Consider the following 27908-nt stretch of genomic DNA (forward strand, 5'->3'; position numbering starts at 1 on the left):
ATTTATGTGGTGTTTGTATAGCGCACGCCTTGTCAAAAGGCAGATATGAACGCCTTTGAGAATTGGCCCCATTGCTCTTCTAGTTTATTTCTTAACTCTGCATGTTCAATTTTTCTGAAGCACACCCCCTACATTATTCATGGCCACAGGTGTTTTTCCATATATCCTGCTATAACTTGTAACATGTTTTCCCTTACCATACTTATTTCGCCTAGCCTATTTCCTATCTTGTGCCAGCTTTGATATGGTTTCTTTGGTCCCATGTAAACTGAAGGCAATTAGATTTCCAGTAATATGCAAAATGAACTAAGGGGGTAATTTAGATGGCTGGTGAACATCAGTCTGCCCGCCATCATAGCAGTGCTGGGACCGGCCGCCAGACATGCGGCGGTCCCACCAGTGCAATTAGGATGCACCCGCAATGCTAAAAGGCCATGCTGAGCGTTTCCCTGCACTGCGTGGCAGGCACCACGCAGTGCCTGCCACGCAGTACAGGGAAACCCCCCAGTGCATCCCCCCACACAGAGGGTTCCGCAATGGGCCCCCAAAGCCAGTCTCCGCCTATCTTGTTGCGGGGGGATATCCGCCGCAAACAGACAGGCGGAAAGGGATACCGTAATCCGCACTGCTGCAATGTTGCCCTGGTTCAGGGTTCCGCAAGGCGGGCGGAAAAGGACGCCTTGCGGAACCATGGCGGACTTACTTTCCATCTGCCGCGGAACCATTGGGATTCCCACCGCCATCCTAATTTGGCAGTGGGAATTTTCTGTACGATGGCGGAAGGACCACCACCGCTGGCCCGGCGGTCCTTCTGCCATCATAATGAGCCCCTAAATAATTCAACAAAATCAATCCAAACCAAGGCACCCTCAGGCCTAATATTCTTTAAAAAATAGACTATTAATGTTTATCACACACCCACTTCATTGATCTTCAAAATACTTAGAGCTACTTGAGGACAAGTAACCGATCTGAATTCTTCAAGTTTTTTCTGGTTCATAATTTCCACCATCCAGACTAATTTTTAAGGGCAATTTACCCTAATTCATCTCTTTGCATCTACACTAATGCATCGTAAGCACCACACGTATGATTTGTGAGAATAGTACGATTGTTCAGAACTTAAATGTTTACATTATGCAATTTCCACAGTTCATGTGATAGCTAAATCGACTACAAATCATAGGCAAAGGAAATGGAACCTTTGTGAGTACAAAACGATGAATTAATACAATTACAAAGACTACTGTTTCGGAGGCCACTATTATTTTTATAGTAAAAAAGGTTTAGTAACTTATTTTTGAAGGGAAGGTATTTTTATTCAAGTTTTCTTTTTAAAAAAGTATCGCAGAAGCAGAGTTAATTTATTCTGTGCCTTCACTGGCCTCTAGCATGTAGTTGTGCAACAATCATTTCAAGGCGTTTTCGGCACTGATTGCACCCAGAAAACAGACTTGCAATATCCTCAGCTCACAATGTCTCTTTGCTCGTCCTAAATTTGTGAAAATGTGTTTACTGACTCCAATATTTTTTTCCAAAACATTCCTTAGCTGGATTTTGCTTGGTCTTCGTGCATATATATGATTATACATATTTTATTTTGGATGAGAGATACCAGGTTATTTACTTCTTTATTAATTGCAAGCACTTATATATGTTTGCTATTTTCATATTCTTCATCATCCAACGGCATTATTCCTTTCAGTACTTTCAGTTTCAGAAGTTAAAGATTAGAGTTCTATAGATTGTTCTTGCATTTCTTTCATTGTAATCTTAAATAATTTCTGTTGGCGCCTCAAAGTAGGGATACTAACATATTTATATATATATAATTGACTGGTCAAACGACGCCAAAGTTATAGCCAAGTCAAAAAATGCTTTTACTATGCAAACTAGGTCCTACTTGTAAATACCTACTGATTCAGGTCAAGAAAGTGGTAGTGTCAGGATTCATGCTAGCTGGCAAGCACACAGGGGATGGAGGCACTGGAAAATGGACCAGTGGAGGCTTAGACTATGCCGCTAAGCTCCAGTTTCAATTACATACACTCACTTCCTGGGTTGAGGGTAATTTATTGGTCAATATTGGTAGAACCCTATTTAATACTTTGATTATAATAGTTACCTTGCAGCACGTAACGTTGTTGCTTTGGCTTTAAAACTTACATTATAGTTCAAATCCATTTTGCGACCCTCACTGCTATTGTTTTCTTCCCTCTCGCCCCTCCAATGCCTTATTTTTGGGCTGTGGTATCTTTTGTCCACTTTGTTGATAGAATCCTAATAGTAAATTTTCATCAGTGTTCTAGGAGCCTTTGCTGGTGGGCTCCACCCTCATCAAAGCACCAGCCACTGCTGGAACCAAGAAGCCTTGGTTTATTTTGTATTTTTTCCTTCTTACTCGGCTAGTATTATATACTGATCATCTGTCCTCTGTCTCCCAGCTTGTCGGATCTACCGATTTCTATGACACCCAGAGACAGTGTCTTCGTCTCTTATAACAAACTAATAAAAAGGAGAGTGGCCTCCAGTCCAGGATTTCTCTCTCACTTCCTTGACCCCTGATTTCAATGTCTGGTAACACATTCCCATTTGTTCACCAGCACAGAGATTCAAGGATTTAAATAGCATTCAACGTTTTTTTGTTTTTCGTGCAGCATTGAACCAGGATGGTGATTACATGGTAGTGTATAATGTCCTGGAAAAGGGGCACAAAATCAGTACGAATGTGATGGAAAAAGCACCTTTTGAAATATGACTTTCAATGTCCTGTATTACAAGAAGAGCAGTATGGCTACTACCACTGTCTGATCCATATAGGAACTTGGGCTCAACAGAGTTAGGTATTTATCCTGCGTTCACCTAACTAAAGACATAGTAATAGTATACAGAACCGGAGGTATTGGCACTATACCCTGGACAAAGACATGCTGAACAAAATGGCTGGTTGCATTACAAATAATTATTCCAAAATGCAGACTCAAGGATAATGTCCATTCCTATGAACTAAATTGTAAATTGATCACAAGTGCACCCAGCTCGGAACCAGAAATCCTGAGTCTCTGATAGCATGAAATCTCACGGTGAGCATAAGTTTACTTGGAATAGCTCTTGTAAAGTGCAAAGGCAGTCTGTTTTCGTCAAAATAAGTGATATGAACAGGAAGAACTGAGTAGGCAAAAAATAAATCAAAGAGAATTTGTAACCTTTTAATTCAGGATTTATAAAATCCTTGAGTCACGAGGTCAAAGGCATCATCAAAAGGCTGTGTCTTGGGCATCTATGAGCTGATTTAGAGCTGGATGGTAGTAAATCCAAATCCAGTTTCTGGATGAAGTGCTAAATTCGGAGGACATTGCACTGGTGGAATTTTTCCCACTAGGCTAATCATTGCACATTTTTAAATAGTGTGTTCTGCAGATTTAGGACTACTTCCAGAAATAAGTGGGCCATTGCTGCCAGTTCTAAATTGGGACACTATTTTGTCAAGTCAACACATTAGAAGACATAACACATTTAGGAATGTTTAAAATTGTAGCAGCGATTTTCAACACTGTTGATCAAATGTTAAAGAAGACAAATTCACTGTGGTAATTGACCATTAGAGATACCAAGCTCAGAGTTTTAAAATAATGACTGCCTGCAGTAATGGCCCTATTTTCAGGGATTAAATAATGACTTCATGCATAAAACAAACACATATCTAAGATCTCCATCTATTGTATAATTTTAGGCCAACTTTAATTCTCTCAGCGTTCCTGATAGATGATAATTGCCAGAGGAATGATTCTAGGCACAATTAAGGAAATTGGCAGCAGATAAAATAAATGTTGGGAGCAGTGATCTTCATGAATATTGTATCCTTGGAATAGGTATTATGCTGCAAGTGTATGATGGGAGGTCAGTTTTACGCAACATTAATAGGAGACACACTGTCAGGCATTGTATATCAATTGCGCTTTTAGTAACCATTGGACATTCTAATTTTTTCCAATGATTTCAGAAGGCCTCAAATCGGGAATATTCTCATCCTTAAGCTATCTCCTCACACAGATAGCATGAGATCGAGATGGATAGTGAGCAGCAAAGCTCCAAGCAGCAGCCTATTTTTGGGTTGACTTTGTGGCTTTCAAGAGGGGTTGCAGTCATGAAGGAACAGTAAGAAAATGAGTTGCCATCAGTATTCCTAACACAGTTTATAATGCCCAAAAAGACCGCAATGTCCATTTTCATAGGCAAAACAGTTCCATCAACTTTTCTTGCTGTTAGAAGTGATATTTCTCTGATGCGATGGATTTTGATTGGAATCGTGGTTTAATCTCTTCATCAGTACAGCAAAACATATCCCTAGCATTTGAGCTTTGTACTCTGGCTCAAATGTGGCAACAGAGGCAATATTGGGGTACTGAGAGCTGCATTTTGTCTTTGGGAAAATGAAGTAGAACTCAAATTCCAACTTTTATCTGGATTTATTTCAACGGATCGAAAGGCTCAGATGTTGTTGGTAGAGGGTGAAGCTTGCGATCGAACCCTATCTTTTCTACCAGCTTTATTGCTGTAGGTTTGACTGCATCCAACATTTGTTATCATAAATAACAGCCTATGTTTTTAGGAGAACACTTGAGCTTTGCATTTAGAAAGATGCCAAAGTCTTTTCAATCACGATGTGCTGTTCTTCCAGCTAAGGGTCCTTCTGCAGTCCAATGCATACGTACTTCAGATACAGTCAAAAGTAGCAAATAATGCTTCAGTGTCCCAAACAGTTAGACTACTACGTCAGAAGTTCTCCATTTTTACTCTTCCAGACCACCAGTGTCACCAAGAATGGGAGAATGCAGATAGGAAATAAAATGAGGGTCAATAGAATGCCATCAGGTGGGTCTTCCAATCCATTTCCCATGGTACAGCTTGAGAAGTATATTTTATGCCCCTCTAAGATGTACATGTCCGCATATTCATTGGGATATTGATACCTTACGTGCTCCGCAGTATTTTCGAGGCAATGCCGCAAATCACTGTATGGCCTAGAAAAAAGAGTTTTACATAGTGAAAACCATTTAAAATGTAAACTTAGAAACGTTGTCATTTAATATAAAATAAAGCAGTATTAATAGGATTTTATTGACTCTTCTACGAACAGTGCGGTTCAAATAATTCTTCAAGGTATAGTTGTATATTCTTTCTACTTGCTTAGTCTTCCCTCATAAATGTCGGTTTTCCCATCCAGATCATTGTTTTCAACATTTCACCTTCATCTCCTTTGTGCTGATGTGAAGAACTTAATTAGTCATATTGTATTATTGTTTGAAATACTTTAGGGTCAGTCAATGTAATATAATTCGGAAAAGTTCAAATAGGTTTTCAGGAAATAGGTTCGAGAAGTCAAGTCATTATTATACATTTCAATTCGACCTATTGCACTTATGGGTAGGATATAATAATGGAGAAGATAAAAGTAACCATTGTAAGTGCAGAACTGAAAGAACAATTGTTACTTACCTGTAAACAGGTGGTTCTCCAGTATTGGTGTCTTTCATAGATTCACATGCTTGAATATTCCCCGTCGTCGGAGTAGGAGTCCCACGGTAAATAAAATAGCAATAACATACCAATAATATGTATAAAAGGCTTTCCATCTCAATTTAATCTTATTTTAATTATGTATTGTATTTTTATCTGACTGTTTTATGAAATTATAACTGTATGTCATTTTTTTAATTCTTGAAATTGCATTTTGTAATGTATTGCTTTTAAGATATTTACGTATCGAAATAAAGCCTTTTTCACAGTATATGTAAAACATAACAGATGAAATACACATTAGAAAACAGGCAGTAAATGCCTAGACATAATTCCTCATAGGAATACATGAATAGAGAAAAAACACTTGTAGCCTATTCCTGTCATTATGTTGGTCCAAACTGTAGCCAATCATGCGCCAGCAGCCCTCCAGAACCTTCTCCTCAGACCTCAGCACCTCAGATTTTCATAGCACAAGAGTGACCACAGAGTCTATGAGGAGAAGAGAGCCTCTGAGGGGAGGAGAGTGGGTCGCATGTGAATCTATGAAAGACACCAATACTGGAGAACCACCTGTATACAGGTAAGTAACAATTGTGCTTCCCCAGTATTAGGGTGTCTTTCATAGATTCACATGCTTGAATATAGAATAGAAAGCAATAATATCGGAAGAAGGTTTCCCAGTCATGATACACATGCATAGACTAATAAAATCAAATATGCATATAGTCATGCAAAACATACAGTAATATGGTTAACCATAATGGAGGAGGGAAGACAGAGGCTCACCTTATTGAAAAAGATTGCGAAGTACAGCCTGTCCCACTGCAGTGTCTGCTTCGTTGATGACACCCAGGCAGTAGTGTTTCGTAAACGTGTGCCTGCTTTACCACGTGGCTGCTCTGCAGATCTGATGCAGCGGAACACCGGCGAACAGGGCAGTTGAAGATGACATCGCCCTGGTCGAATGGGCCCTCATTGAAGACTGTAGAGGCTTGCCTGCCTGTTGATGGCAGAAAGCGATGGCCGAGGAAACCCAATGAGCAATTGTAGGTTTGGTAACTGGACGCCCTTTGTGGAAACGTCCATAAGCTATGAACAGTTGATCAGCTTTACGAAAAGGGGCTGTTCTGCTGATGTAAAACTTTAAACACCTTTTAATGTCCAAGGAGTGTAATCGCTGCTCCGCTGGAGACTGTGGATTAGCAAAGACAGTCTTCAAGAGAACAGGTTCATTGAAGTGGAAATCTGAAGGCACCTTAGGCAGGAATGTTGGATTAGTACGAAGCACTACACAGTCAGGTTGAAACTGCAGAAATGGAGGATTTATAGTGAAGGCATGGATATCACTTAAGCGACAAGAAGATGTCAGCGCAAGGAGAAGAGCAACCTTCCAAGTGAGAAACTTCAAGTCTGCCTTGTGTATAGGTTCGAAAGGTGCTTTCATAAGTTGTGACAACACGATGTTAAGGTGCCAAGTAGGAGGAGGGCGCCTATTCGGTGGGAACTTGTGAAATAATCCTTTGAAAAATTGGCGTATTATCCTGGAAGAACAGAGTGAAGTGACGCCATCCTGATGGAAGCGGGAAACTGCCGCTAGAAAAACTCTCAAAGTTGAATGCGAGAGTCTAGACTGAGCAAGTTGCAAAAAGAATGGAAGGAGCTGCGCAGGCGTGGAATGAATGGGATGGATCCCAGCAGCTGCGCACCAATGGCAGAATCTCTTCCATTTAAGTTTATAGGTTTTAACAGTTGACGGTGCTCTAGCCTGAGCGAGAATGTCTCTACAGTCTGGTGGGATGGATAGGTGAGCAAATTCAAGGTGCTCAGGTTCCAAGCTGACAAATCCAGAGAGGAGGGGTCGGGATGGCAAATCTGACCCCTGTCCATCGTGAGAAGGTCCACCCGAGGATGAAGACGGATGGGCTCGCACTGGGATAGAAGAAGTAGCTCTGAAAACCACGCCTGACGAGGCCATCTGGGGACGATCAGAAGAATGTGGCAAGGCTGTCTCCGCATTTTCCACAATACCCGAGGCACCAGAGGAATTGGAGGAAAAGCGTAAGCAAACCGATTGCACCAATTCATCAAAAGGGCATTGCCCTGTGACCCTCGGTGGGGATGCCAGCTTGCATAAGATGGGCATTTCCGGTTCTGTGGTGTGGCAAAGAGATCCAGCAGTGGATGCCCCCATCTCCGAAAAATCAGCTCGAGTGATTGTTGGCGCAACTCCCACTCGTGGGTCGATGACGTGGACCTGCTGAGGGAATCCACTAGGATGTTGGAAACTCCTGGTAGATGGACTGCAGTGAGAGTGACTTGATGACTTAGAGTACAGTCCCAGATCGACTGCGCCAGATGCGACAAGATTGGAGACTTTGTTCCGCCCTGCTTGTTTATATAATGCATGCTGGTTGTGTTGTCCGTCTGAATAAGGACTGACTCTCCTTAGAGCAAGAGATGAAAGGACTTGAGCGCCAGAAAAAGGCCCATCAGCTCCAGCCTGTTGATGTGCTAGACTCTCTGAGGCAAAGTCCACTTGCCCTTTATGGACAGGCCTTGAAGATGAGCACCCCATCCCTCCAACGAGGCGTCCGTTGTAAGAGTAAGTTCCGGAGTGATGAAAAGGAACGACGACCCTGTCGAAAGATTGGATGGCTGCGCCCACCATTTGAGGGCCACTCTCATGCGGGTGGTGACACAGACTATGTCGTTGAAGGAACCGGTGACCTGACGCCACTGTCCATCCAGTTCCTCTTGAATGGGACGTGTCCGTAGTCTGCAATTTGGGATCAATGCAATGCACGATGACGCCATTCCTAGAAATGATTTTAATAGCCGGACTGAAATGGACTGTCTTGTGCGCAACAGAGACACCAATTGAAGAATCTTTTGTTGTCGCTCCTGAGACACAAATGCTTTTGCAAGGGTCGTATTTAACGTGGCCCCTAAAAAGTTGTTGCAGGTTGCTAGATGCAATTGGGACTTGGCCATGTTGATGGATAGACCGAGGGAGCAAAAACACCTCCTGACAAAGGCGAGTGTCCTGAAGCAGCTGTGTACGAGACTGAGATTTTAGGAGACAGTTGTCCAGGTAAGAAAAAATCTGTACACCCTGAAGACGTAGATAAGCTACCACAGGAGCCAACACCTTCGTAAAGACGCGAGGGGCTGAACATAGGCCGAAAGGCAGTACTCTGAATTGGAAATCCCTCTGTCCCACGCGGAAACATAAATACTTCCGATGCCGCGGTAGAATAGGGACATGGAAGTAGGCGTCCTGGAGGTCGATAGTTGCCATGAAATCCCCCACTGAGAGTAGTCGTAAGATCTCCACCAGTGTTAACATGCGGAAGGATTGGCACTTGAGATACTTGTTGAGTGCTCGTAAATCCAATATCTTCTAAAAAGAGAGAGTTAGGTCCTGGGGCGTAGAGTTGGCTGGACCATCAATACTTATGCAAAAAAAGATTGCCAACTTCACATTTCTTTTCCCCTCACAATTGAGGAAAACAAACCAGAATTACTATATAGTTTGTTTGGTATATCTACTTTATACCTTTTGAATTTTTATTTCATTATTTTTAGGTTTTTCTTGTTTGAAAAAAACACAAAACATTAACACATTTGACACTTTCTACATAAATCATCAAAAATTCAACAATACATATATATACACTATAATTCAACAATACATATATATACACTATACATTTCATAGAGACTTCTATCACCAATAAATTTGTTTTTACAAAATGCTTTCTGGTTATATTTTATACCCAACGGACAAAGTCAACACAAAAACATTCATCATTAAATGAACAGCAAGTTAATGCATTTAAAACAGAAAGGACCATTGAGAACAGAACAGGGAGATTCGACCTCCAACTTTCTGGGGTAAAGGCAAGTCATTGTCGCTTGGGAGCAGATCCTCAGTAAGAAGATCTCCCTCTATAGGTTTTAGAAGACTGCTGTCGGGAAGACTGCTGCTGGGTGTTAGAATAGCATTGGTTGCCTTGGTTGTAGGAACGGTATTGATTGTTTCCTCCTCGAAAAGTAGACGAGGTGCCGCGTCCACGTGCATCCCGAAAGGGCTGTTTCCGAAACTGCAAAGTTCCTAGAGAGCGAACAGTGTCCGTGTCTTTCTTAATAGACTGTAAAGCTTTATCAACATGAGCCCCAAACAAAGACTCGCAGTCATACGGCATATCCAGGATCTTTGCTTGTACCTCTTGTCGGAAAGATGTGGAACGCAACCAACCTTGCCGACGTAGAACCGCCGCCCCAGCGAGTTGCCAGAAACCAGTACAGGCGATGTCAACGACACAATCAATTATCTCCTCCGATGTTCTCTCTCCTTTTTGGAGATGTTGCAAAGCCTCCGCCTTTGATGCATCCGGAATCAAGGCCACATAAGCTGTCATGTCCGCCCACATTTGGCTGTCGTAACGCCCCAAAATGGTCAAAGCATTAGCTGCTCTCACTGTGGTGGAAGCCATTGTAGAAAACTTGCGGCCTATAGCATCCATGCGACGACCTTCACGATCTGGTGGGGCAATAACAGCAGACGCAGGATTCCGCGAACGACTCTGAGCTGCTTGTGTAACCACTGAATCGGGTTTTGGCTGTCCAATGAGGCACGCTGGAGTGCCGACAGGTGCCTTGTATTTCTTTTCCAATCTGGGCATCTGAGCCGGAGGTGTATTTGGGGTCTGCATCAATTTTACTCCTTCGGCCCAGATAAAGTCAATTATGGGCACAGTATGGACTTGTTTGAATGGCTGGTTTTTAAAGTCATAGAGAAAACAATCCTCCTCTCTTTGGACTCTAGGCAACTTGAAGCGTTGAGCTGCCCTATCTATCAGCTGATGGAAACTCGCAATATCTAAAGGAGGAGAATCCCCTGGTGTGACTGGAGATGGGGACGATGTTTGAACTTGGTAATTGTCCCACTCCGCCATATCGATATCATCATCATCTCGAACCTCACCAACTTCGCGGTCTGGAGAAACCTCATCCTCCTCGTCGGCATACACAGTCGTGTGTATCCGAACAGATGTTTGAACTTGAGGAGCAGAAGTAGGCAGAGGTGCCGGAGGAGCCGGAACCGGCACTGTAACCGGTGGCGGAATAGAAGGGGCTGCAGGCACTTGTGGAGATTACAGAAAACGTCTGTTATAGTCGTCCAACATATGTTGGAGATTAGAGATGAGCGACAAGGGTAGCGTCGCCGAAGGAGCTTGAACCGGCGTAGTTTCCTGTTGGAAATATTGGTCCTCATCATCATTACTATAATCTTGGCACTTGATGACCAAATCAGATGGACTACGTGCTGCTCTAAAAGAACATCTTCTTCTGAGTCCTGCTCCGAGTCTGTGGCAAACAAGGGCGAGGGAGGCTGTCGATCACTGGTGATGGAAATCTGGTCCACAGGCACCTTGCAGCGTTGGTGAAGAGATTCAACATCGTCAGATCCAGTGGACGACAATGGCAACAATGGCAGTGAGGCAAATGTAGAAGAGGTCGTCGATGGAGCCACACTGGCAGAATCTGGTATAGTCGACGGTACCGCAGTCGACGGTAATGGCGTCGACGTAGCCTTCGTCGACGACGAAGATCTTTTTCGTCGACGGAGCAGTTGTCGACGGGATCGTCGACGAGGAGGTGCGGTCGTCTTCACACCCTTCACACCCTTCGTCAACGATGACTTGGTCGTCAACGGGGGAGGCTTCTTCGTCGAGGACGATGCAATCGGAATGACAGACGGTACAGTCTTGAATCTAAGTGTTACCTTCGTCGACGACGATGACGTCGACGAGACAGTCGTCGACGATCCAGAAGCAAACGTCATCGCCACCGTCGTCGGCGATGATCCGGAGACGGCAGATTTAGTCGTTGGAACGACTGTCGACGTTCCCGTCGCAGCAGAAGCATGTTTTTTCACAAAAACATGAGCAGAAGATGCAGTAGACGCCTGAGAGCCAGGTCTCGTGGGCGTGGACGTAGTAGGTAAAGGTGAAGACACCGCAGGGGCCAAAGAGAGGGACATCTTCTTCCTCTTGATGAAAGGTGAAGGCAACTCCTGCACACTACTACGTTTTGATACTGCTTGGGAACGACCAGAAGTGAAACGTTCGGCATCAGAAAGTACACCATCCTTGTCTTTGAGTCTCTGAAGCCATAACAGAAGGCGGCCTTCCCTGTCCTTTAGAGTTTTTGTGGAGAAAGTTCTACAGAACTTACACTTTCCCACATCATGGTCGGGGTAAAGACAGTAAATACACTTACTGTGTGGATCCTCTGAATAAAGACGCAGCTTTCTACAAGAAGAGCAAGGTCTGAAGAGAGATTTCTTACTTGTAGACATTCTAAAAAGCACAGGAAAACCTGAAGAAACTGAGAAAACTGAGCAGAGCTCAGGGACTCCCTTTCACACGGCGTGCGGTAGAAAATCTGAGGTGCTGAGCTCTGAGGAGAAGGTTCTGGAGGGCTGCTGGCGCCTGATTGGCTACAGTTTGGACCAACATAATGACAGGAATAGGCTACAAGTGTTTTTTCTCTATTCATGTATTCCTATGAGGAATTATGTCTGGGCATTTACTGCCTGTTTTCTAATGTGTATTTCATCTGTTATGTTTTACATATACATATTATTGGTATGTTATTGCTATTTTATTTACCGTGGGACTCCCACTCCGACGACGGGGAATATTCAAGCATGTGAATCTATGAAAGACACCCTAATACTGGAGAAACATGATACCTCGATCTATGAGTTCTTATTATTAAGTTTTGCAGGACACAAAACATTAGGTTATGTAAATGAACATTTCCAATTACACAAAAACCTTAAAGTGCACTAAAATTGATATTACAATATCTTCTTTCACTAAACTCTAGCACACTTAAAGTCAATTATAAAATATTTGACATGGTAGATTTACAGTTTCTAATATATTTGGCATTAGAGCCAGTATGGCTGTAGTTAAATAATTTTGAAACTGAATTGATCAATATTAATTCATGTCAACATAAAAGTGTCAAAATTAGTCTTTGTCTAGTTTTGACAAGCTTCAAGGAGTGGTGGTAATGGAAAAAACGTAAGTTGGAATTGTGATGGTTTAAATAGTGCAGGATGTCAAAATTGTATTGGATGATTAGACAATGGCAATGAGCATAAAGTACAGAGTTGTAATGTGAGTACTTCTGTAAGTCAATGGAAAGAAGTGGCATATTTGACCTAAGCCTGATAATATTTTAAATAAATAACCCAAAGCACACTATGTACAACATTTGACTAATCAAAGCTCAGTGGACCACAAACTACAAACACATGAATAAATAACATGTCTTCAATGATAGGCAACTTTTTTTTATATAATAAAAGTATATAGAGGAACTAAGCTGCTCACATGAAATTATCTTCATAAAATTGACATTGTTAAAAATGGAACACATCTATGAAATAGATATAATACCTCGACAATGATTCGCGAAGGAACTAAGGCACTGCAATAATAGCACAGGAATCTATAACATATCTGGCAACGATTGGATTGGATTTGGTTTTTGTATAGCGCGATAGCTACCCGCAGGCATCCTAGCGCTTAGCGAGATACAGGTGAGTGGGGCGGGTCGATTCTATCTACTGAAGAGAAAGGTTTTTAGTTTTTTACGAAAGTACAAAAGGTTAGGTTCTGAGCGAATAGAGATTGGGAGGGAGTTCCAGAGCCTTGCCGCGTTTGTTGAGAAAATTCTTCCTCCACTCCTTTCTCTTTTGAACCTGGGTTTAATGACTTGAAAGTATGGGTCGACCTCAGCTGTCTGTTGGGGTGGTAGGGGGTAATCAAGGTGTGATTCAGGATTGCTCCTTTCCTCCAGTAGGCACGGTGGGCAATGCACATGCTTTTAAAATTGATTCTGTCCTTTACTGGCAGCCAGTGGAGGACTTTTAGTTCAGATTTCACTGATTGGCAGCGGGGGATGCGCAGGAGGGTGCGGGCAGCACAGTTTTGAATCACCTGGACTTTTTTCAGGGTTGAATCGGGGGCTCCTAGATAAAGGGCATTTCCGAAGTCCAGCCGGGAGAGGATCAGGCCCTGGACCATGATCTGTCTGGCCTTGAAAGGGAGGAGCGGCAGGATTTTTCAGATGAGTCTTATAATGCCCATGCAGGTGGCAGATAATTTGGTTGCCTGGTGTCCAAAAGATAATGTGCTGTCTAGCCAGATTCCTAGGCTCTTGATGGTGTTCCTGGCTGGGGGTGCTGGGCCTAGAGCTGGTGGCCACAGAGACTCAATGGATCTTTGTGGGGAGTTACCCAGGACCATTAGCTCTGTCTTGTCGCCGTTTAGTTTCAGGTAGGACTAGCTCATCCAGGTACATACTGCTTCCATGCAGCCTCTGAGATCACTTGGATATGAGGAGGGATGAGTCATGGTAACCACCAGTTGCGTGTCATCCGCGTAGGACACGACTTGGACGCCAAAAGGGTGAATTATTTCTGCGAGGGGGTGCATGTATATGTTAAACAGTGTGGGGCTTAGGGACGAGCCCTGGGGAACCCCACAACTGAGTGGTTTACTGGGCGAGGTGGTATCGCCCTCGCAGACTCGAAATGATTGCTCTGATAGAAATGATTGTAGCCAGGCAGCTGCTGTGGATGTTATCCCAAGTTCTGAAATTCTGTGAAGCAACAAGTCATGATTCACTGTGTCGAAGGCGGCACTGAGGTCCAATAAGATAATGGCCGCAGTGCCGCCCTGATCCATGATCATTCTAGCTCCCTCTGTTACGGCTAGTAAAGCGGTTTCTGTTCCGTGCATGGGCCGGATCCCAGTCTGTGATGTGTCCAGTAATTTATTTGCTTCCAGGAATTCTGTGAGGGATTGATTGACGTGCTTTTCTGCGATTTTGGAGATCCAAGGTAGCAGGGAAATCGGGCGGTAATTCCCCGGGTTCATCTGATCTAAATTGGGTTTTTTCAGGAGGGCCTTAACTGTTGCCTGTTTCCATTTTAGGGGGACAAGCCCTGAGGAGAGGGAGTTGTTAATCAGGCTCAGAATGGTGGGCAGGATAGTAGGGGTAATTGTTCTGAGAAAATGAGCTGGGGCTGGGTCACTGGGGGATTCAGACTTTACCTGGAGTATTATGTTTTCCAGGTTGGTAGGCTTCAGTGGTGGAAAGGTTTCTAGGGTGGTAAGTGGGGGTGGTCTGGTGTCCTTCTGTTCTATTTGGGAGTGTGGGGGTGAGGGGAAGGATGAGTAGATCGTGGCTATTTTGTTGAAGAAGTAGTTGGCCTGTTCATTGCAGCGAGTTTGAGCAGTTAGAGGGTCTGGTGGCTTGTCGGGAAGTTTGAGCAGGCTCTTCGCGATGTGATATATCTCCTTGGGTTTAGATGCTGCTTTGTTTATTTTATACTCGTAGAAGGTTGCTTGAGCTTTTTTTATGTCGTTTTTATAGTTTTTTATGGCAGCCCGATATTCATCTTTGCCGGTTTGTGAATAGTCGATGCGCCATTTCCGTTCCAATCTTTTGCATTCTTTCTTAAGAATGTGTAGGTCATGTGAGTACCAAGGAGCATTTTTCGGTCTCTGTTTGGGTTTGATGTCCTTGAATGGGATGGTAAGATCTAAGGAGGTGGTGATCCAGTTGTTGAAGTTGTCATTATTGACACTCGGGTCGGGGTTGTTTCCTGGGACAGAGGCTTCTAAAGTGGTTGTCCACAGGTTGGTGTTAAGTTGTGACCATTTGCGGTCTCTGCTGGAGGCGGGGGAAGGTGTGTGTCGTGAGCCTAACGGCGCCCAGGTAAAAGGGATCAGAAAGTGATCCGTCCATGGGAGGGGAATGGGTGGACTAACTGTGAGATGGGTACAGTTACTAAAGATTGGGTCAAGTAGGTGACCTTTATCGTGGGTGGATTGCAGCACACGCTGGGAGAGATCTAGTGCCTCCAGATTGTTGCGTAGTTCGGCGGCTGCAAGGTCCAGGGGGTCATCCAGGTGCACATTCGGGTCGCCTAATAGGGTGATACTGTGACTCTATCAAATCCTGACTCACATAACACTAATCTGTAATATGGAAGTACAAACATAGAGGGCCAAAAAGGCTATTAAAGTCAGAAAGTTGAAACTGAAAGCAACTTATTAAAAAAAGATCTCAAATACTTAAGGACATTTATGCCTCCATGTCATCTCAATGCCTCATGCTAACAACCTATTAAGAGGATTGATCTTTTACAATCTAACAATGTCTGATAAAATACAAGCCAAGGAACAATATAGACAGTCACACATGTATAAACAGAGTAACCCATGCAATAGAAATATATAATCACCAAAAATACCTCATAGATAAACTCCTATCAAATCCACAACTAAAACCTTCTCATTTGCTATGGAAGCACAGAGGTAGTTATGAAAACCATTAAATGTAAAGATCACTGGTCAGGAGGATCTGTTAAGGAATAATTTGTAAGCTTGCAACTGAAATATAAGCTATTTTAATTCCTAATTTTCAAATTTCTGTCACTATCAGAAGCATACTATAATTATCATGTGTTAGATTTGGGGGTCTCTAGTTGGCACAGGTAGGTACTTGTGACAAATAGGGACCCTCGACTCTTGTCAGGATAAGGGGATTACACTACTAAAATAACCCCTGCTCACCCCCTTGGTAGCTTGGCACGAGCAGACAGGCTTATCTCAGAGGTGGTGTGTTAAGCATTTGTGCCCACATACAGTAACCCAGTGACACCACTACAAATGGACTCCACATAGGTTTTATATAAAAACATTAGGAGACTTTATATAGAGTTACCACAAGACCATAAACGACAAAAATGCACAATACTGTTACTTTAAGATGGTAGATTTAACTTAGTTTAGTTCAGTTCTTAAGATGCAACACTTTGCGACAATGTACCTTAGGTTGCGTTGCACTTCCACGACAAGCAATGTCGCAGCGAGGGAAATGCGGCAAAGTTCAGATACAAAGAAATAAAGACGTGAAGATCTTGCAGATGCGGCACGCTTCTCGGGGACACGAGAAGTTCTCGGTTCGATGCGTGGACTCCAGCGGCGACACCCTGACGATGCGGCGGCAGCAGCTCCAGTGGCGCCACTCTTCTCCCACGATGCGTGAAGCTTCCGCTCAATGCAACAACTACAGTGGCGACATCCAAGATGCGACGGCAGCAGCTCCGATGGCGGCACGCTTCTCAGGGATGCGAGGTGCTCTTCTTCGATGCGGTGCAGTGCGACAGTTCCAGCGGCGACACCTTCCTTTGGAGTTGCGACGGCAGGCACAGCGACGGTGACACGCTCTGACCTCGTTGCGAGATTCTTCTCCTGATGCGGTGCAGTGCGACAACTACAGCGGCGACACCCTCTTTCGGAGTTGCAACGGCAGGCACAGCGACGCGCTTCTTCTCGTTGAGTCGCGCTTCCAGCTCCTTGCGACACGCAGGCCCTCAGAAGGCCAAAAACAGCAGCAGGCACTTCCAAATAACTCTGGGGAGCTGGGGGTTGAAGTCTGTTGTCCCTGAGACTTCAGCAGGAGGCAAGCTATTTTTCAAGCCCTTGGATATCCTTCACAAGTTGAAAGCAAAGTACACAAAGTTTCTTTCTCCTTCCTTTGGGAGTAGGGCAACCCCCCAAGCAGCACTTCAGCTTGGGAATAGTCTCTCCTCAGTTTCTTCAGGTTCCACTCCTCAGTAAAGGTTTCTTCTTGTAGTCCAAAAGTGATCTAATTTCATGGGATCAGGGTCCCAATATTTAAACCCCCAAATCCTTTGTTCTCTGAAGGGAGAGGGGCCTTTGCCCAGTCCAAACCAGTTCTGAAGCACTCTGTTTACTAGACTTCTCCTTTCCTTTCACAGTCCCGGGCAGAAACTGCAGACGCCCCACAGGACGTTGGAGCCAGAATTGTGGAAGGCAAGTACAGTCCTGGAGCACTTTGTTTACAGGACTCCTTCTCTTCTTTCAGTGTGCAGGGCAGAGACATCAGCCGCTCCCCAGGAGGTGGAGCCAGCATTGTGGAAGGCAGGGACAGCCATATTCAAGGTTCAGGTGCAACTCCTCTCTCCCGTATAGATGCAGATCTCTCTATTCACCACTGGGATGACTCATCCTGTCTCTTGGAATCCCCCAGCCCTGTCACTCACAAAACCAGACAAAGAATACACACCCTAGCAGGGGCAAGCTTGAAAGGTTAGACAAGCAAATACCTACTTTCTAAAAGTGGTATTTGCAAACACAGAATGTTAAAACAAACTTCACTAAAATATGTATTTTATCATTCTGAGTTCAGGCATACTAAAATCGAATTTCTACCATGTTCTTTGAGTCAGTTAGGATTATAAAATGTAATAATTCTAAAAAGCCCATTCTGGCCTATAGAGAACAGGTAGTCTTGCAATAGTAAAACATGAAAATGGCTGTAATTTACTATTAGGACATGCCACACACACCAGGGCTTGTCCTACCTTATACTTACAATGCACCCTGCCCTTGGGTCTACCATAGGGGAGACTGATATGAAGAAAAGGGAAGGTTTTAGGGACTGGCAAGTGGGTGCACTTGCCCAGTCAGCATGACAGTACCAGACTGCACGCAGGCTCTGCAATGGCAGACCTTACACACATTTTACAAGGCTGCTTCTGTGTGTGGCAGAACAAGTGCTGAAAGACCACCAGCCACATTTGGATTTACACACCCTGGGCACACTCAGTGCACTAGACTAGGGTCTGACAAGTACACCAAATAGTCAAACATGGAACCACTGATTAATACATCAATTTACAATAGGGAGCACTCGCACTGAACAGCAGTGGCACAGTGCCCAAAGCATCTAACACCAGGAAAAATACATGAGGCAACAGCAAAAATGGAAGGTAGACCCACGCCAATGGTGTCAGGTCTAACATCATGAATTACTCAACTCCTATTTAAGCTATTACTGGATACAACAATCCTGTTAACTACAGGTCAATTTCAAATATTCCATCCCTCACCAAAATATTTGAAATGTAGCAACTACCCAGCTAACCTACCCATGCCCTTGACATCTGCCACTCAACCTATTGAAGAAAATTCACATCTTTTTCATGTATCCTAATCTGAGTTCTTGAGAAGAATGCCATTCAATTGTGTCTATGTATTGATTACTGGATTGTAAAAGATATCACTGTACTAAACTAGTATACTTTACCACTTTTAAGGGGCAATATTTACAGCACATTCAACCTCATGAGGAATGTATGCCCCAATACCCATCAAGATAATGAAAAATTCAGGGCCTGATTCACCGAACTAACTTAAGACAAAATCCTAAACTTACTACCATTTTGGTATTCACAGAAGGCACTTACTCATTTTGGTATTCACAGAAGGCACTTACTCATTTTGGTATTCACAGAAGTTAGGAGTCCTAACTTTAGGACTCCTAAATGCCTTCAGTGAATACCGAAAGTCTTAAAGTTAGGATTTTTCTCAGTTTGAGAGTAGTAAAGTTAGGACTCCTAAATGCCTTCTGTGAATACCGAAAGTCTTAAAATTAGGATTTTTCTCAGTTTAGGAGTAGTAAAGTTAGGACTCCTAACTTTAGGACTCCTAAACTGAGAAAAATCTTATCTTTAAGACTTTCGGTATTCACAGAAGGCATTTAGGAGTCCTAAAATTAGGAGTCCTAACTTTACTACTCCTAAACTGAGAAAAATCCTAACTTTAAGACTTTCAGTATTCACAGAAGGCATTTAGGAGTCCTAAGGTTAGGAGTCCTAACTTTACTACTCCTAAGCTGAGAAAATTCCTAACTTTAAGACTTTCGGTATTCACAGAAGGCATTTAGGAGTCCTAAAGTTAGGAGTCCTAACTTTACTACTCCTAAACTGAGAAAAATCCTAACTATTAAGACTTTCGGTATTCACAGAAGGCATTTAGGAGTCCTAAAGTTAGGAGTCTTAACTTTACTACTCCTAAACTGAGAAAAATCCTAACTTTAAGACTTTCGGTTTTCACAGAAGGCATTTGGGAGTTCTAAAATTAGGACTCCTACCTTCTGTGAATACCAAAATGAGTAAGTGCCTTCTGTGAATACCAAAAGGAGTAAGTGCCTTCTGTGAATACCAAAATGGCAGTACATTTAGGATTTTGGGCCCAATGTAGGTGGCAAATACCGGTCGGAAACGGCCGAATTCGGACGTTTCCGACCGGTATTTGGCATCTTGAGATGTAGGGGGCCAGATTTTACAGATTCTGTAAATTTACCGAATCGGTAAATTTACAGAATCTGTAAAATACCGAATCGGTATTTTTACCGATTCGGTAATTCCCAGATGTAGGTGGGACTCTTCTGAGTCCCAAAGGCCCTACAAATTCGGTATTTTACCACCCAATCCAATTGGGTGTTAAAATACCGAATTCAGGTGTGCATGCACATGTGTGCATGCACACCTAGCCATGTGACAGACAGACATGCCCTTAGGGCATGTCTGTGTGCCACATGGCGCACATGCCTATTTTTGGGGTGCCAGAGGGTGTCAAAGTGACACCCCCGCACCCTTGCAAAATTCGGTATTTACCGATTCTGTAATTACAGAATCGGTATTGCCCATTGATTCCTATGGGCTTTAAGGCCCATAGGAATCAATGGGCAATACCGATTCGGTATTTACAGATTCTGTAAATACCGAATCTTAACGATTCGGTATTTACAGAATCTGTAATACCTACATCTCCCCCCTTCATATTTACTGACTCTTATATACCGAATCGGTAAAATTCGGTATTTAAGAGTCGGTAAATATGAATTACCTACATCTGGCCCTTTGTCTTAAGTTAGTTCTGTGAATCGGGCCCAGACTTTCCAGGTGCAGATCAAAATTGTGTATGCATTGGAACATAGCTAAAGTCAAAGGAGTACTTAACTGAGTGACTGAGGATTATTTTGGATTAACAAAGGAGGTGAGGATGAGGTTTTCTTTAAGAGTGGCTCAAACAGGGGGTTAATTGGGTCTATCAAATGCGGAGGGGTGGTTTATTAAACTAATAGGTTTTAAATTCTTTTTTGAGTACCCAGTATAAGCCAGGTTATTTTATAGTTTGGGGCAAAGGTTTTTGCAGGAAACATTTCTACAAGGTGCACAATATGAACCTGATTCTAATGTAATATACCTGTTGTAAGACCTGTCAGACTTAGGGTGGTCTTCCCCTAAACGTTTTACCTTCACCCCTCCAATTTTTACTGAATTCCTTTTTGTTGGCCTTAGAACTCTGTGCACTTTACCAATGCTTACCGGTGCCGGTGCTAAAGCATTGCGCACTCTCCTCTAAACATAGTAGGATTGGCTTATGCCTAATTGGCACATTTAATTTACTTGTAAACCCTTAGTAAAGTGGTACTACATGTACCCAGTACCTGTGAATTAAGTACTGCTAGTGCCACCCACTTAAGTAGCCTTGTAAACTATGTCACAGGACTGCCTTTTAAGCCTGTATGTGCAGTTTTAAAATTCCATTTCAACCTGGCAAGATAAACATCTTGCCAGCACTAAATCTTCCTTTTTAATACATTTAAATCTGCCCCGGGTAGGCCCTACACAGGATAAAGGGCTGCCCCGGGTAGGCCCTACACAAGACAAAGGGCTAGGCAAAGGTGCAGTTTATTTAAAATAAATGGACTTGTACTTTTAACTTTTACATGTCCTATTAGTGAAAAACCCTTAAGTTAATTTTTGCCCACTGCAAGGTCCATCCCTTTCGTAGGATAACATTGTGTTCCCTTATTACATTTAATAAGTGGTGATTTTCAATTGAAGGCAGATAGAAATATCATGTTTGGTGTCTGAGAAATTATCAATAAAAATCCTCTATAATGGTAAAGTCGTATTTTCTTTTACAATTTTGAAAATGACACATTTAGAAAGTTGTATGCTGCGGCAACAAACGATGGACGGAATGCTGAATGAATCAAACATTCACCCCCTGTCAAGTGATCTGGGTCAAATACATTGTTCTTTTGCTCATTGTGACACCCCAGTTTGGACCCAGTCATATGCAAATCAGTCTTGACCCTATTCCTCATGGTCAACAGTCCAGTCTGAACTGCCAAGCCAGGTCCTCCCTGGACTAGAAAGAAGCATTCTGGGACCGGTTTCAGGGTAACACCCATCATCAGCCAACACTTTTAGAAAGGTGGCAGTATCCTGGCCAAACTATTTAGTGCTCGCTGCTTGTTGGCAGTAAGACGTTGTTTATTCCTCCAAGACAGCCACACAATAGAGGGATTAGGTGTGCCTGGATGGACCATTAACTGGCAGCATGGAGGTGGTGGAGCTAACCACAGCCCCGTGTGTAAATGAATAGGCTGTGTTGTGTTCTGCCTTCACACAAAGGACTTGTCACCACTGCATTGTTCATACAGCCAGCTTGGAGTCAGGACAGGGAAGGCAAGAAACCTCAAGGACTTCAAAAGGAATTCTTTAGAATCTTCTTTCACTTCAGAGAGGACACCAGATATCAATATTTAACCCTCAGACCCAACTCTTCAGTACACATCTGGACCTGTGGAAGATTCAGAAGGACTGCTATGCTGCTCTGCTGCAAGAACGACTGCCACTCGACTACCCTGCTGTGCTACCCCGCTGCCCTCCTGCGGTAGAGAGGACAGGACCTGCATCTTGGATCTAGGACCATCACAGTGACTCCAAGGGCTATTTGGCTGGCCTCTTGATCAGATACTCAGGGATAGAACAGGCTCCTCCAACACCTTGAACCCAGCATCTCGACTCTGTCAGCTGTAAGTCTTGCCCCCAAATGGTGCCAGCCCAGTCCTGGGCTCTTGGCAGTGGGCTTGAAGGTGCTCTGCCAGCCCATTTGTAGTCCCAGCAGAACAAACGCAGCATGACACATTGCCTCACCAAACTCCGCATCAGAACCGATGCGCGACGCATCCCTCTCATCGCTGCCCGCAGCCCATCAAACTGCTGATGTGCAATGCAGCTCCATGCTAGAACTTCAGAGCCGCTGTTGCGCGATGCATCTCCAAACAAGGACCTCGCATCGCCCAACACAGCTCCTTAGGACCGCACTACACAACGAACATCCTTACCGGAACTGGCACCACCTCAGCTGTGCCACACATCCTCAACGTGGAACTCCGCAACACTCCATAGCCAGGATTGAAGGTACTTTGTTCAGCTGGCCTAACTGGGTCATTGTAGCCATTCCACACTCCATTTTTTTTCCAGATATGAAAATATTTATTAAAAAGGCAACCACGTAGAAGAAAGTAGTAAAAAGTGAGCACATCCCAGAGAGACAGGCATAGAGGAAGGGAAACAGGAATATAGGTCTAATTTGATAAGAGTTTGCTTTTGGGCTACAAACCCCAGCTACAGACATCTCTTCTCAGTACACTCAAAATGTAGGGTCAGTTGTCCATTCTTGTTGTACGTCTTGTATCTTGACAATGAGTGGTATTTTTTTTAATAAAGTATGGAAATGGGGGAGAGGGCTTTGGGGAGAGGGGGTACTAACAAACCCTAGCCCAGGGTCAACTGAAATGAGGCTTGAAAATACAATCTTAGAACAGTGTGAGGCAGTAAGGAAATCCAATACCAGGAGGGTTCATTAGGAATGGCTGATATTTGAAAGGTACACACACCCCCTGTTAGGAACAAACCGGGTTATTTCCAAGTCATAAAAATATTTCTTGTCCAATTGAGTGCATGAGTGTGTGGTAGGTGGGAGGGCGGGACTGCTGCTCAGCACAGAAAGAGCAGAGGGGTGTTCGCTCTCTCAGGCACCTGTATATGTTCCCTAGAGTTTTTGGAATATTGGACACAGGTCCAGCTGATAAGGGAACAGAAAAGGATTTATAGGACAAGAGCAGAAGAGATGCCGCCAAAGTCACAGGAAGTAATCTGCCACTGGTTTCTTGGAGGGGATGCCTCTGGTATCCTGCGGGGCTGCCTCAAAGATGATGAATTTCACCTGGAGGTGCTCGTCCAACTCTAGAACGGCTGCCACATTACCAAATCTATAGAAGTAGTTGGGTACCGACCACACAGTAAGCACAATTTCATTGAAATGCCACTTGTAACCTTCCATGACCAACTGGTGGACCCGACAAATCATGTCTATGTCATTGGCCACATTCATCTGTGCCACTACGTCACTACCGAAGAGGTATCCGGCTCCTCGTGGGCTCACCCCACCACCCGGTCATGTCTTCGAGATCAGACCACAGTAGATCACACATTGGGCCATCATGGGGCACCTCCTGCTTCCGGTCTATCGTGCGGATTTGGTCCAGGGTCTGGATAGATGGGGACAGGCCACCATGTATGCAGAATATCTTTTAATCGATGATGGCAGACAGGCTGAGGTAGTCAAAGATTTCCGTGCAGTACCGCCATACTGTGACCGAGCCATACTTGTGCAGGCATGCGTCATAATAGCCATAGACCTGGGTAATCTATCGGCTTCGTGGTTCCCCCGAATAAGGGTAATACGGTCTGGGTATCGCACCTTCAATGCTAGCAGCAGAAGGAAGGTAAAAACCATGATCAACAAAGTCCCTCATAAAGAGATAGTTTGTTTCTGGTACATCGCCTCCGACCCTAAATATGTCTTTAAGGGCATAGAACTGTCCATGGATGTCTACACACACTGTGACTGGAGAGTCCTCGCTGTACATTGTTTTCCTCCACCTATATCTCCCTGGCCTTGGCATACAGCGCCTTCACTTCGCTCTCCTTGATGAGCTCACAGCGTCTCAATTGTTCTATTTGTCGGTCGAAATCACTGATATGAGCCATTCTCCCTCAGCCAGCAGACAGCACCATACTGCTCACCAGCCGGTGTCCAGGCACACCGTTTACTCCCGGCCCGGGTCTCACTCCCCCGTCTTCGACCGTCCCTGCCGGAAAGAACTCTGACTTCGTATGAGGCTGATGAACAAATAGAACTGCCAGAGACGGGGAGGGGAGAGCGAGAGCGAGAGCAACATACGTGTACTCGGCATATGACGAATCTAGGCAAGGCTAGTGGGTAGTCAATGACAAAGCATGGTTGCAAATTGTATAGGGCGTGAGCAGGTGTCATTCCACGCTCCATTGTAGTCGGCCTTAATTTGTCCTGCCATGGCACGACCAGATAACCATAGTTCTTGCTTTGTACTTTTTGGCGCTATTGTCACTTAAATCTTTAAAATTCGATATCTCTGTTTCTACTGATTGGAGTTTTGTCATTTTGGTTTTAAATTATTTATTACATTTTTCTAAATTGGTGTGGGATTTTTCTCGTGCTGTGTTTTTACTTTGTTACTGTTTGAAGTGCTGTTTAAATACTTTACACATTGTCTCCAAGTTATATCTGACTGCTTTTGTGTCAAGCTGCCAGAAAGTTAAGTGTAGGTTAATTTGGGATTTGCTCAACCAGTAGACCAATTTCTTTAATTTGTCTTTTGTCACCAGCATTACCTTGGCATATGCAGTACCCTGGATTCCCTATGTTAGTTGCAGAGGTTTTTTAAAAAAATGTTTTCACCATCGTCATCTCCTTTCCAGCCCCTTTGCTGTAATGGTCTTTATTTTATGCTCTCATCACTGTTACATTAAAGACATGTTTCTAGTATTGCTACTAGATTATCTTCATTATGTCTCATATTCACAATAGCTGATGCTCCGTTGTAAATCTTGGGAATACTCTTATTTGTGGATTGACAGAGCACTATTCCAAGAACATGTTAAAAGCGTTTAGAGCTCAGCTAATGGGTAATGGTTGCAGAAGACAAATAGGTAGACATTACTTTTTCATTTCAGCATCCTCTTCTCATGTTGAGAAAGTCTGTGGTGTCATGGAAAACAATGTTTTCTGGGTCACACCACTGCTAGTAAACATTTTTTGTAATGGTAGATATGGTTTATCACTGCTGATGTGCCATGATTTTGTTCGAGAAGTTTAACTATATTCAAACAATAGGAGTCAAGAGGGACAAAAAGGACTAGGTCGCCCTCCACTCAATCAAACGATAATCAAAAATTGACCCAGTCCTCAAGGCAACACAGAGGTATGTGGGACTGTAAACAGTTAAAGATTGTCAAAAGAGCATTCTAATTATATCTCTAATTGTAGAAATTATAACTCTGTTTCAGTCTATTGCCAAAACTAAAAATAAGCCCATCTCTGATAAACAGAAACCCAATTAACACAGTACAAACATCCACTAGAAGGACAACATTTAGAAAAAGGAGTGAATAGCTAGATGACACCTCACGGGCGCACCACCAATGGGACCCCTGGCTGGTACTCACCAGGTCGGCCCTGTTCTCATCATCGGTGTCAAATAGCTTAACGTAAACGTGTCCAAAACCCAAAGTAGAGAAAGAAACAGTGAATGGTGCAGTGTACACACAACATATATGTGACACAGACTAACAACGTTCAACATATAACACATACAAAACTGCGCAACAAGATACAACTCTTTCTTTATTTATATTTTCTTGTTGCACTGCAGTTAACATGTAATATAAAAGGGGGAGTTATGAATACTACCTATCGTCTCATACTCAGCCCGCAGCCGACATGTTTCATTGCCTTAGGTATTATATCAGGCAATTTCTTCAGGGCAAACGTACATTAAAGGTGTCACTGCCAGCAATACTGTGCTTTAAAATGCTGAAAATCAAAAAACATAGAAAACATATATATATATATGTCTGCCCGTAGCGTTACTGCATATTTAGCTCTACATTACACCTAGTAATACACCAAAATTGCCCTTTACCTAGAGACATCTGTCGATTTCATACCATTACCATTCTGGCTCTGTGAGAAATCTTAGACCCACTTCCAATCGGTAAGTGTAGTCTTACCTCCCTTCTATGTTCGCCTGGACAGGAGACACGGAAGAAAAGCGCCAAACGAGTGCGCATTAAAATCAGCTTTTATAATCTCACCGCTTTAGCGTTATGTTGTCCTTTCTGCGTGCTTACTAGTGGAGGGACTTTAAACGGCGTTTCCTCAACACCGGAGCGCCGAATGTCTGGCGTGTAGTGTATTTATCTGTGTTTCCGCATTGCTTGTTTGTGGTTGGGCGGTGACCCCACGTGGAAGACAAGTCACTGATTGGACCTGCATATCACGTGTCCATCCGCACCGACAAGCCCTCGATGTTAATGATTGTTTACATTAATATTCTATAATGTTTGTGCGTCTTATTATAATGTTATGCGGCGGAACACTCAAAAAGACAACACTCTCTGGTCTTCCCGAGGGGAATAGAGGCTCGAATAACATTAACGTTCCTCAGACACAAATGTCACCTCGCAAAGCTCAAAAAGGCGGGGGCCATCTTGGAGCAGTGTAGCTTCATAAAATTGTAGCCAGCTCCAAGAGTGCAACACATTTTAGTCTGTTCATTCTCTCATCGTTTAATTCTTAATGTCCATTAAGGACACACTTTAATAGTGTGTTAATAGTGATCTATATGTCCTGGAATTTTAGATTATTTTGCCAAGGAACATTATGAACACATTTCAATAGTGTGTTAATAGTATGTTAAATCCCGGGAATTTGGGTAGAGAGATATTCTCAGTATTTACAGTCTGAAGGGCAAAAGTCAACTCCCCTGGGTGTCTAATGTACTTATCAGGAATACCACGTATCAGGTTGCATCAGATAAGTGAACAATTCCTATATTAACAGTGCTTGAATTTTGGGTTATTGAGCCAAGGAACAACTAGGTTAACGTAGCTTATTCCATTCCAGTAACTCGTTAAGTCCTTTTTGTTCGCTGGATTCTTGAAAAATCCAGCGCGCTTCTTTGGTTGCCAACCTCCTTTCCATAGACTGCGCCTCACCCATCACTCTCTCCAGTACTACCCATGTGAAGGTGTGTTTATTACGATGACAGTGTTGCACCAATTTTGTCGTTAGCTTACCCTGTCGTATCGTGCTCAAATGTTCTTGAATACGCAGCTTAATTTTGCGTGGCGTCAGGCCGATGTATTCAAGGCCGCATTCACAACTCAGTCTGTAGACTACATTCGTAGTATTGCAGTTGCTAAAGTGATTTAATGTCCAGGTTTTTCCGGATTTTAGCTGGATGGTGTTGCATTTATTCGTGATGTGGCACACGGAACAATTGCCACAAGGGTAGTGGCCGTTAGGCACCGTCGAGGTTTCTGGCTGTTTTCTTCTCTATCATCCTCGTGTGGACAAGTTTGTCCTTTAGATTTGGAGCCCTCCGAAAAGCAAAACGGGGAGGTGGCATCTTATGGTCCTGTGTGTTAAGCAGGGGCCAATGTTTCCTGATGGCTTGTCGGATTTTTGTGGCCAGCGGGTCGAAAGTCATGACCACTGGTATACATTCAGATTTTT

The 27908-nt window shown here is 43.5% G+C and overlaps 1 protein-coding gene and 1 pseudogene across 1 annotated transcript in view; both read right to left on the reverse strand.

Moving 5' to 3' along the window:
- Positions 1 to 1826: 1826 nt before the first annotated feature.
- The window catches only part of RAMP2 (receptor activity modifying protein 2), a 320754-nt gene continuing 294672 nt past the window's right edge, over positions 1827 to 27908 (reverse strand). Inside the window, exon 4 of the mRNA XM_078645361.1 lies at positions 1827 to 5024. Coding sequence (XP_078501487.1) covers positions 4772 to 5024 — 253 coding nt within the window. The 3' untranslated portion in view covers positions 1827 to 4771. The remainder of the gene's footprint in view (positions 5025 to 27908) is intronic.
- On the reverse strand, positions 23430 to 24340 carry LOC144753856 (serine/threonine-protein phosphatase 4 catalytic subunit pseudogene; annotated as a pseudogene).

Source organism: Lissotriton helveticus, chromosome 5_1 (genome assembly GCF_964261635.1).
Source record: "Lissotriton helveticus chromosome 5_1, aLisHel1.1, whole genome shotgun sequence".
Taxonomy (NCBI): domain Eukaryota; kingdom Metazoa; phylum Chordata; class Amphibia; order Caudata; family Salamandridae; genus Lissotriton; species Lissotriton helveticus.